Source organism: Oryx dammah, unplaced genomic scaffold (genome assembly GCF_014754425.2).
Source record: "Oryx dammah isolate SB20612 unplaced genomic scaffold, SCBI_Odam_1.1 HiC_scaffold_23, whole genome shotgun sequence".
Taxonomy (NCBI): domain Eukaryota; kingdom Metazoa; phylum Chordata; class Mammalia; order Artiodactyla; family Bovidae; genus Oryx; species Oryx dammah.
In genome coordinates, this window is record NW_024070207.1 from 14,269,368 (window position 1) to 14,281,514 (window position 12,147).

The following is a 12,147-nucleotide window of genomic DNA, read 5'->3' on the forward strand; positions in this document are numbered from 1 at the left end:
CTGTAGCCCTCAAGGCTCCTCTATCCATTTTCCAGGTAAGAATACTGGGTTACCATTTCCTCCTCCAGTGGATCTTCCTGACCCAGGGATCGAACCTGCATGTCCTGCACTGCAGGCAGATTCTTTACCTGCTGAGCCATCGGGCAAGCCCAACCAGTTTGCAAAATTAGGCAAATGAATAAATGCTACAAGGTTTCTAACTTGGAAGACAAAAAAACATGCACTTCACTCTACTACTAGGGCTTCAAAAAAGTGTGATGTGTCTAGAGTTTGTTCACATAGAAACTGGATGCTTTCTTGCTTCATGTCCCCTGGTGCCTTTCCTGTGAACCCTGTCTCCTGAGAAAATCTTAGAACATTAATTTGCTAACTTAATTTGTAAAAGGTTAGTGAATCAATGCCATAAGGCATTTGGGGAAATATTTGAAATTAATTAACCTTGTCAACTTTTATTTATATAGGTTCTCTTCCAATTATATCTTTTCCCCTCAAGTATAACTTTTTAATAAGATTAATTTTAAACAATAAAACTTAGGAATCTGTGTACAGAGAACTTTAAGAATTTAAATATGTGGGTTTATCATTAACACAGTAGCAAATATATCAAGGAAACACGCCCCATGAAAAACATTTCAAAGAAACACACTCTGAGAAAGGTCTGTAACTAATAAGTAAGCCCCAAGAAGCTTGTTTGCTTGGTGATGCCGGCAGATAAGCCTGGCAAACCTCGGTGTGACTGAAGAAGTCAGTTTGAGACTCAGCCTAGCCCAGGCAAGCTACTGGACCTTGACTGCACTCAGCGAACCTTAGCACAATGGGGTTAACATTTTGGAAGGTGTTTCTGATTCTCAACTGCCTTGCAGGTAAGGGGGGGCGGATCTCCAGCCCACCGAAGATCACTGGGAATGGAGTTTCCTTTTAATCTGAAATTGCAATTTTTTTATATAGAATATTCCCCTCCTGTGCTTAAAAGGAACTATATTAGTGTGCTGAGTAAAATAATTTTCAGAAAACTTGCTTAGCAAATATGTGCTGTGCTGATATTTTGGCAACCCAGGCTGTAAATAGAATTTTTTTATGTAGCTTCTGAATTAGAATCCCACCCCCCAATTGCAGTATCTTTCTTTTTTTAGCTTGAAGGTTGAACAGATGAATTTACTCAGAAGCTGAAGTTTGTGCCAAGGATACTTTTTTCCCTCTGTTTTACTTGACTGTTTCCTTCAAATTCATTTTGATCGATTTGCTAAACCTGGCTGGGAGCGCCTGTCATGCTTAACTATCCAACATTTCCTAAGAATTGTACTTTTCAAAATACGTGAGTAATTTATCGTTGAGCATAATATGGGTGTTTTTAGGGGTTTGAGCAAAACAAAATCATTTTTAGAGTCAAATCCTAATATTGGTAGACCCAGGAGAGATCACTAATTCAGAAAAATCCCTTGGTTAGTTTTTTCAGATACCAGATATATTTTGAATCTCTTCTTATGATAAATTAGATCCATGGTAGATTCAATAAGATTCTTTATCCAAGAAATGTCTTTGCAACCCCATGGACTATACAGTCCATGGAATTCTCTAGGCCAGAATACTGGAGTGGGTAGCCTTTCCCTTCTCCAGGGGATCTTCCCAACCCAGGGATCAAACCCAGGTCTCCCACATTGCAGGCGGATTCTTTATCAGCTGAGCCACAAGGGAAGCCCTAAGTAATATTAGGCAGTTATTAGAATGAGGTTTACTAAGCATATTTAACAACATAAGAAAATGTTCAAGATTAAAATACTAAGTGAAAAGCAGGATATACCCACATGCTTAGAATAAATTCTTAGAAGGTTATGTACCAAACTGTTCATGATGATTACCTCTGGCTGATGGGATTATAGATGATTTTAATCTTATTCCCCAGCCTTTTCATATTTTCTATGGTTTCTACAGAGAACACTGTATTATACTATTTTTATCATTAGAAATGTTACTTTTCAAAACTATATGATATTTAGTAATAATTCTCTAAATGTTCATTGCTAAATGTTTAAGCAGACATGTTCTGTGGAGTTACCAGAAGGCAGTACTACATTTATCCATGATCTAGCCAGGACTTAGAACTGGAAAAAGCTGCCTTTCTCAATTTCCATCCTGGTGGGAACATATGTTCCTATTTTCCCTTTCCTCCAGGAATATTCATTTTAAACCTTAACTTTAGACAGTGAAAGTCTTTGTCCCTTTTAAAGAGATTCCAGTCATTAGCTAATTGGGTCGCCATGGGCCTTCTACAGCAGCCTCTAAAATCACACCTGTAGTCAACACCTACTTCCCTCTCTGAGGCCTAACTCCGGCCTATACTAGATACCCATTTTGGAACAGTTACAAGAATGGCTTCTACTATAACTAATGTAGATACAATTTTTACTGATTATAGATGTAATGTATGGTCTTTGTAGACAGTTGGAAATATGGAAACATATAAATAAGAAAATAAAAGTCACCAGAAATCTTATCAGAGATTCTGGTGAATTTCTTATTTTTTTTCCTCTTGCAAGTAAATAGTATATTGTAGAATTGAGTTTATATCTTGTATACAATTTTCTTATTGTTTAAAAACTTACTTAGATGATCTTGGGATCTTACTTGATTGTGACTTTCTGAACAAAGCCCAGAGTTACCAATAAATACTTCAGAGCCTTTATTTTTAAGTGACTGTCTAACTGATTTTGCTAATGCATAGTGTACATAGATAATCTAGCTGGCCCAACAAAATGTGGTAGTGTCAGTCTAGCAGATAGAATGGAAATATGGTACAATATATTGTTGTTTGCAGTGCTTACACATGTATGGAAGTCAGAGAAAGAATTCAGTAAGCTATGCCTGGTACTAGTAGTGTCCATCAGTTGATCCAGAAATGGCTGTGAGGCAGCTGGTAGTGTTTCCATCAATGTGCAATTTGATGTGTTATCTTAACTTGTTTCCTGGTCAGGAAGAATGTCACATTTTTGGTGTCAAGCATGGTGCTTGGCACATAGTGGGCACATAGGAAATGTTTACTGAAAATTAATTACCTTCTGAAATCCTGCCATTTGTGACATGGATGGGCCTTAAGGACATTATGCTAAGTGAGATAAGTCAGAGAAAGACAAACACTGTATGATCTCACTCATATGTGGAATCTGAAAAAACAGCAACCTGAATTCATGGAAACAGAGAGTATACTGGTGGTTACCAGGGATGGTGGTTGTGGGATAATGGGGGTGATGTTGATCAAACGGTACAAACTTTCAGTTAGAAGATGAGTAAGAACTAGGGATCTAATGTACAGCATGATGACTATAATTGACAGTACTGTGTACTTGAAAGTTATTTAGAGAGTAGATCTTAAATATTGTCACCACAAAAAAGAAATGGTAATTATGTGATGTGATGAAAGTGTTAGTTAATGCTTTGGTGGTAATCATTTTGCAATATATGTCAAATCAACACTTTGTACAGCTTAAACTTATACAATGTTATATGTAAATTATATCTGAATAAAGGTAGAAAAACAAAAGAATGAGTTACCTTCTCAAACCCCAAACATTCAGAAATGATTTTCACATACATATATAAAATGCAGTTTTGGACAACTAAGCAAGACAGATTCTATTTTAATGAAAGCCTTTCTACTGACTTCCAAAGAAGTCAGGTATATTCCACTTCAGGAAAATAATTTTATTGAAAAAATCTTCAAAAAGTTCAAGCATATCATTTTAGATGCTTGTAGTATAGTCACCTGTTTGAAAGATATATTAATATTGTTTGCATTTTCACAAGGTATGTGCTATGCATTTTAATGCAGTAATATGTTTGAACTTTAGTCAGATCCATAAAGTTAGTGATCACTTGATTATTGCCTAACTCAAAAATGAAGCAATTTTACATGAAGTTGCTTGAAATTAGGAGAAGGCAATGGCACCCCACTCCAGTACTCTTGCCTGGAAAATCCCATGGACCAAGGAGCCTGGTGGGCTGCAGTCCATGGGGTCGCTAAGAGTCTAACACGACTGAGCGACTTCACTTTCACTTTCCACTTTCATGCATTGGAGAAGGAAATGGCAACCCCCTTCAGTGTTCTTGCCTGGAGAATCCCAGGAACCGGGGAACCTGGTGGGCTGCCGTCTATGGAGTCACAGAGTCAGACACGACTGAAGCGACTTAGCAGCAGCAGCAGCTTGAAATTAAATCACGTAAATTGCAACAGGTCAAATTTGTCTGTTTGGTATGTTAGAATAATAATCCCCCTAAGCAAAGAGCCTGTCACATTGTAGGCATTAAATAGATGAATGAACAATCATTACCAAAACATGAGGCATTTAAAATCTGTTTAGAGTGTTGATTAACTCAAGTGTATACACCTTGGATTATTTTCCTTTAATAAGATGCACTGATTTTTAAAAGCAGTCACACATATTTCAACCATGTATGTGTTCTTTGGGTTGGGGGGTGTTTTTTTAATTCAGCCAGGTCAGTGAGTGAAATTACAGTCCTCAGTTTTGTTTAAATCAGGTGCTAATCTTTATTTTGCTGTACAGTCAGTCTTGTCAATGTATAGGGTTTTTTTCCCTTCTTCAATTTTTAAATAATTTCTCAATTTAGACTAAATGAATCCAAAGAAAGAGAACATTTTTTTCCCCTGACACACACAGAATCACTTTCAGTTTAACTAAATTTTACTTTTCACTATCCACATGTGGCTATTCACATATAACTTAATTCAAATTAAATAAAATAAGAAATTCAGTTCTTCAGTTGCACTAGCAACATTTTAGGTGCTCCATAACTGCATGTGGGTAATGGGCTTCCCCAGGGGGTGGCTCAGACAGTAAAGAATTCGCTTGCAATTCAGGAGACTTGGGTTCGATCCCTGGGTCGGAAAGATCCCCTGAAGAAGGAAAAGGTAACCCACTCCCGTATTCTTGCCTGGGAAATCCCATGGACAAAGGAGACTGGTGGACTAACACTTTCATGCCTTCAGCAGTGAAAGCGTGAAGTCCTAACTGCTGGGGTCACAAAGAGTTGAACACAACAACTGAGCAACTAACAGTTTTACTTTTTCACTTTCAATGGCTACTTTCATCACGGAAAGTTCTATTGGACAGTGCTGGACTAGACAGTGATCTCAGAGGCTTAAATAATGTTCACTAATAGAATGATGTGACATTTTTAAAAAGTTCATCTGGAAATATATAACTCTTAGCTCTGAAGTGCATTGTCATTATATTAGAGATGGACAGTTTCTGAAAACTGTCTTTTCTTCAGAATTTAAGGATGATTATGGTGCTGAGTATTGGGAATCAGGGCAATAAAAATGGTCTGGAAATATTGCCTTGCCAATTGTTACCTATTTACAGAACAACATGTTGTATCCTTAAAAATATTTTGTCTCACAGTAGATTTGGAGGTTACTGCACTTATTCTGAGGTGATATTGTTGAGCTTTTATACATCTCAATATACATATTTATATGTGCTAAACTGCTTCAGTTGTGCCCGACTCTGTGCATCCCTATGGATGCCCAGGCTTCTCTGTTTGCCAAGCTCCTCCAGGCAAGAGGCCTGGAGTGCATTGCTGTGCCCTCCTCCAGGGGATCTTCCAGACCCAGGGATAGAACCCATAACTCTTACGTCTCCTGCATTGGCAGGCTAGTTCTTTACCACTAGTGCCATATTTATATGGCTTCTATTAAAAATATGTTGAAAATATTTAAATCAGATTGTTACCAACTCCTTGATTTTCATTTGCCTCCATTCTGGTCTGTGCTATATAAATGGTTCATGGTGCATTGACATGGCAGGCAGAGATTGTGTCTGTCTTGCTCATTATTATTTCCCCAGTGTTAGTGCTGTTCATGGCATAAAATAGGTGCTCAGCAGATGTTAGTTGATAGGCATCACGACTTTTTCCATGGCTTGCTTTGTGTGAGAATTGTGTTTACTCTGCCTTCAGGCACTTTTGTTGAGAGCAGCCCTTAGAGACTTTTCTGTTTTGTTTTGTGTTGTGTTTTTTTTTTAACTTTACCTATCAAAAGTTATTACCATTACCCAGTCCCATAATGAGTGTCCCTTGTGGCTCAGCTGGTAAGGAATCGACCTGCAATGCGGGAGACCTGGGTTCGACCCCTGGTGTGGGAAGATCCCCTGGAGAAGGGAAAGGCTTCCCACTCCAGTATTCTGGCCTGGAGAATTCTATGGAATGTATAGTACAGGGGTTGCAAAGAGTCGGACACGACTGAGTGACTTTCACTTCACTTTACTTCAATTCCATAGTAGATTTTGGGATGTAAACTAGAGGACAAAAATGACTGCCAAATAATATCTTCAAAATCCCTTTTTTAGAGTAAAGTTTATGGTAACTTTAATGGCCACCAAATCCTCATTCTATCCCTTTAATTTTGGATGTTTTAAAGACATTTGGAAGTCACTATTTGTGCATAGCCTGGGATGGATGTGCCTAACTTCCAGGAGAAAAGAAATGGGCTTTTGAGGGCAGGAGAGTCACTTAGCGATTTTCAGTGAATTTTCCATCAAAAAGAGTAGCTGCTTTCTGCACTCCACCTTTGTTTTGGGAGGAGGTGTTATGGGAACCAGGAATGCATAGGAAGGAGAACACTGGGAGAGGGAAGACTGCATGGAGCCAGAAGACGCTGCATGAGTGCTTACCCTAAAATACTTCTCTCAATTCATCAAGACATTGATGCAAACAGCCAACTCTGGGAGAGAAGCAACTGCATCAGATGACCTGGCTGTGACAGAGAACACAGCTATTGAGTCCAGGAAACTAGGAGTAATCAGTACAATAGTTCGCTTTTCTTTAAAATTTTCAAAATGTTTGTTAAATCCCTGAGTTCTTTTTGCCTGACCACTGTCACTAAGAAAAAATAAAATTAAAGTCATCTTTGGGAAGGAGGCCGGGAATTTGTCTTTCTGTACTATTTCTTCTGATCTCCCTGTCATCTTTGTATCTTCATCCTGCCCCAACCCTGAGGGTAGCTAGCGTTCTCATTCTAGCCCCCTGCAGCATAGAGAGCATCTTTTAAACTTGACCATTTTTTAACACCTGCCTTACAGTCATGTTCCACCCTGGAGAGTTTCTATATTCTATACTCTGACTTTGTAATGGATAATAACCAGTTATTCAAATGAGCTAATGCCTCTATAAAGTGAAAGTGAAGTCACTCAGCCATGTCCAACTCTTTGCCACCCCATGGACTGTAGCCTACCATGCTCCTCTGTCCATGGGATTTTCCAGGCAAGAGTACTGGAGTGGGTTGCCATTTCTTTCTCCAGAGGATCTTCCCAACCCAGAGATCGAACCCGGATCTCCTGCATTGTAGGCGGACACTACCATCTGATCCACCAGGGAAGATACTATGCCTCTATAGTGTTATCCAAAGTAACATCGCCAGTAACATCGCCTGTAACATCCCTTGGGAAAATGCTTGCATAGTACTAAGGATTTCAAGTACACTGGTAGGCTGAATTTTGGAGTAGGAGGCTCTTTGGTCTTCCTCCAAATCATATGGGCAGCAGATCCTTTTGTAAGGTCAACAGTTCTCAAATATCATGGTCTCAGGCCCTTTTTACAATCTTAAATCTTGAAGGAGATTTCTGGTTTGGACAAAATGACACAGATCTGTTTCTCCTTGCTTCTCCCTGCTAAAGCACAAGTATAAACCCTCCCTGGAAATAATGCAAGAGACGACCAAAGGAGAACTCAGAAAGATACTAAGAAGAAAGCAGGGCTTTCCCTGGTGGCTTAGTGATGAAGAATCCGCCTGCCAATGCAGGAGACGTGGGTTTGACCCCTGATCTGGGAAGATCCCGCATGCTGCTGAGTAACTAAGCCCGTGTGCCACAACTGTTCAGCCTGTGCTCTAGAGCCCTTGCCCCACAACAAGAGAAGCCACCGCAGTGAAGAAGCCTGCGCACTGCAGCTACAGAGTAGCCCCCTCTCTCCCCAGCTAGAGGAAAAAGCTGCACAGCAACGAAGACCGAACACAGCCAAAGATAAATGAATGAATAAAAATTTCTAAAAAAGAAGAAAGAAAGCAAACTTGCTTGGGACCCTGGAAACAACAGAGAGGCAGGATGTCTTATGTCTCTTTACCCAAAGGAGGATGGGAACCCAGAATGAGTTGGAGTCCCTCTAACATCAGATGAGCTAAACACACTGGCAAGGGGGAATCATCAGGAGTCCCGCCAACAATAGACAAAAGAAGCAATCTCCTTCCTCACTGGGCCTGAGATCCCCTACTTTCACCTAGCGATACTGAGGGGGGAGGGTGGAACAGAAAAAAGGGATTAAGTCACAGCAAGTACCTGGTTCTAGAAGGCTCTTTGTCTCTCCTCCTCCAAACAGAGACACCAGGGCAGCTAGGGGGTTCCTGTAGGAGTGTCTTGCCATACCTATCCTCCGCCGAGAGACACCCAGCAGGCTGACCTGGGGAAATGCTTCCACCCACTCAGGCAACAGGGTCAGCGATGTACAGATGCCCTGCTGACTCCAGGTAACCAAAGAGACCAAAACAATACCACAAAGACCGAAAATTAAACTAGCATTAGAAATACAGCCCACAAAGTAGGCTGAGACCTGTGCACAGAACATAAGTAAAATGGACTGTCTGCTAAAATGGAAGATTTAAAATAGGAGTTTCCTAACGTAATAGACAAAATGTCTATAGGTTTTGACAAATGTATAATCACATATATCCACCATTATATTATTGTACAGAGTATTTTCACTGTCCTAAAAATCCCTTTTGCTCTACCTGTTGATGCCGTCCTCTATACCAGCACCTTGCAACCATTGATCTGTTTACTGTCTCCATAGTTATGCCTTTTCCAGAATGTCACTTAAGTTGGAATCACACAGTGTGTAGCCTTTTCAGATTGACTTAACTTAGGAATATGCATTTAAGATTTCTCCATGTCTTTTCATGGCTTGATAACTCATTGATTTTCAGCACTGAGTAACATTGCATTGTCTGGGGATATACCACATTTTTTTAATCCATTCACCTACTGAAGGACATCTTGGTTGCTTCCAAGTTGTAGCAGTTATAAATAAATCTTCTGTAAACATCTCTGTGCATATTTTTTGTGTGTGTGTGGACATACGTTTTCAACTTCTTTGGTTAAATATCAAGGAACACAATTGGTGGATAGTGTGGTCAGAGTATGTTTAGTTTTGTAAGAAACCACCAAACTGTCTCAAAGTGGCTGTACCATTTTGCCTTTCCACCAGCAACAAATGAGAGTTTCTGTTGCTCCACATCCTCATCAGCATTGTGTGTTGTGAATTTTTTAAATTTTTTAAAATATTTTTTTTTGGCTGTGCCATGTGGCATGTGGGATCTTAGTTCCCTGACCAAGGCTCCAACCTGCACCCCATGCATTAGACGCCTGGAGTCTTAACCACTGGACTGCCAGGGAAGTACCCCCTGTAATTTTGTTTTAATTAGCATTTCCCTGATGACATACAATGGGGATCATCTTTTCATATGCTCGTTTGCCATCTATATATTACCTTTGGTGAGATGTCTCTTGATGGTACTTAGTCCATTTTTTAAATCCAGTTGTCTGCTTATTACTGAGTTTTAAGAGTTCTCTTGACAGTGTCTTTCACAGAGCAGTTTCAGTTTTAATGAAGTTCAGTTTGTCAACTTTTTCTTTCATGGATCATGCCTTTGGTATTGTATCTAAAGGCATCATCAAACCCAAGGCCATCTAGATTTTCTCCAGTGCTGTCTATGTTTGAGGAGTTTTTTAGTTTTGCTTTTTACATTTAGATCTGTGATCCATTTTGAGATAATTTTGTGAAATGTGTAAGATCTATGTATAGATTATTATTATTTTTCCCATGGACATCCATTGTTCCAGCACCGTTTGTTGAGATTTTCTTTCCTCCATTGTGTTGCCTTTGCTCCTTTGTCAAAGATCAGTTGACTATATTTATGTGAGTCTGTTTCTAGCCTCTCTATTCTGGTCCATTGATCTATTTGTCTATTCCTTCATCAGTACTACATGGTCTTGAATTACTGTAGCTTTATAGGAAGTCTTAAGGTTGGTAATATCAGTCCTCCAACTTTGTTCTTCTCCTTTAGTATTTTGTGTTGATTATTCTGGGTCTTTTGTCTCTCCATATAAACTTTGGACTAACTTAGCTGATATCCACATGATAACTTGCTGGGATTTTGACTGGGATTACACTGAGTCTATAGATCAAGTTGGGAAGAACTGGCATCTTGACAATATTGTCTTCCTATCCTTAGTTAGACCTGAAATGTCTCTCCATTTATTAATTCTTCTTTCATTTCTTCCATCAGAGTTTTTTAGTTTTCTTCATATAGATCTTGTACATATTTTGTTAGACTTAAGTATTTTATTTAAATTTTGTGTATTTTATATAAATGGTTGTGTGTTCTTTAAATTTTATTGGAGAATAGTTGATTTACAATGTTGTGTTAGTTTCAGGTGTATGGCAAAGTGATTCAGTTACAAATACACATATATTCATTCTTTTTCAGATTATTTTCTCATATAGATTGTCCAAGAATATTGAATAGAGTTCCCTGTGCTATAGAGAAGGTCCTTTTTGGTTACCTGTCTTATGTACAGTAGTGTGTGTGTGTTCATTCAAAGCTCCTAATTTATCCCATTGTGTTTTTAATTTCAAATTCTACTTGTTCATTGCTAGTATGCAGGAAAGCAATAAAGTTTTGTACATTAACCTTGTATCTTGAAACTTTCTTAAAATCACTTACTAGTTCCAGGAGGTTTTTTGCTGATTCTTTTGGATTTTCTACATAAGCAGCATGTCATCTGTCATTTCTCACAATCCATATACCTTTTATTTCCTTTTTGTGTATTATTGCGTCAGCTAGGACTTCCAGTATAAGACTCATAAAGAGTGATGAGAGGGGATATCCTTGCCTTGTTCCTGATCTTAGTAGGAAAGCTTCTAGTTTTTCACCATTATGTATGATATTAGCTGTAGGAATTTTGTAGCTGTTCTACATCAAATTGAATAAGTCCTCTATTCTTAGTTTACTGAGAGTCTTTATCATGAATACTTGTTAGACTTTGTCAAATGCTTTCTCTGCATATATTGATGTGATCATATGATTTTTTTTTTAGCCTATTTCTGTGATAATGAATTGATTTTCAAGTGTTGAACCACGCTTGCATGCTTGGTATAAATCACACTTGGTCTTGGTGTAGAAATTCTTTTTACTCACTGTTGGATTTGATTTGCTAATATTTTGCTGAGGATTTTTGCATCTGTATTCATAAGACATGTTGGTCTATAGTTTTCTTGTAATATCTTTTTCTGGTTCTAGTATTAGGGTGATGTTGGATCTTAGGATGAGTTAGGAAGCATTCCCTTTGTTCTGTTTTCTAAAGGAGATTGTAGACAGTTGATACAGTTTCTTCCTTAAATATTTCGTAGAATTCACTGGTGAACCCATCTGAACCTGGTGCTTTCTATTTTGGAAAGTTTTAAATTATTGATTCAATTTCTTTCATAGATACAGAATAGACATAGGCCTGTTCCAGTTGTCTACTTTTTGTGTGAGTTTTGGCAATTGTGTCTTTCAAGAAATTGGGCCATTTCATCTAGGTTGTCAAATTTGTGGGCATAGATTTTGTTCCTGGTATTCTTTTATTAATCTTTTTAATGTCCATGGTAACTGCAGTGATGGCCCCTCTTTTATTAGTAATTATATCCTTTGTATTTTTTTCTTAGTTAGGCTAACTAGAGCCTAATTTTCTTTATCTTTTCAGATAACCACTTTGGTTTCATTGGTTTTGTCTGTTTATTTCCTGTTTTCAGTTTCATTGATTTCTACTCTAATTTTCATTATTTCTTTTTTTCTGCTTACTTTGAATTTAATATACTTTTTTTAAAATTTTATGGAAATATAGTTGATTTACAATGTATTAATTTCTGCTGTATAGCAAAGTTATTCAGTTATACATATATATTCTTTTTAATATTCTTTTCCATTATGGTTTATCACTGGATACTGAGTATAGCTCCCTGTGCTATACAATAGGACCTTATTGCTTATTACTCTTCTTTTTCTAGTTTCCTAAGGAATAAGCTCAGATGATTGATTTT

General features: G+C 38.1%; 1 protein-coding gene across 2 annotated transcripts in view; it reads left to right on the top strand.

The window, feature by feature from the left end:
* Positions 1-720: 720 nt before the first annotated feature.
* Positions 721-12,147, top strand: part of VSIG1 (V-set and immunoglobulin domain containing 1) — a 32,770-nt gene continuing 21,343 nt past the window's right edge. For both annotated transcript variants that reach the window (XM_040265047.1, XM_040265046.1), the window contains exon 1: positions 721-863. In XM_040265047.1, the coding sequence (XP_040120981.1) occupies positions 815-863 (49 nt within the window). In that variant the 5' untranslated portion in view covers positions 721-814. The remainder of the gene's footprint in view (positions 864-12,147) is intronic.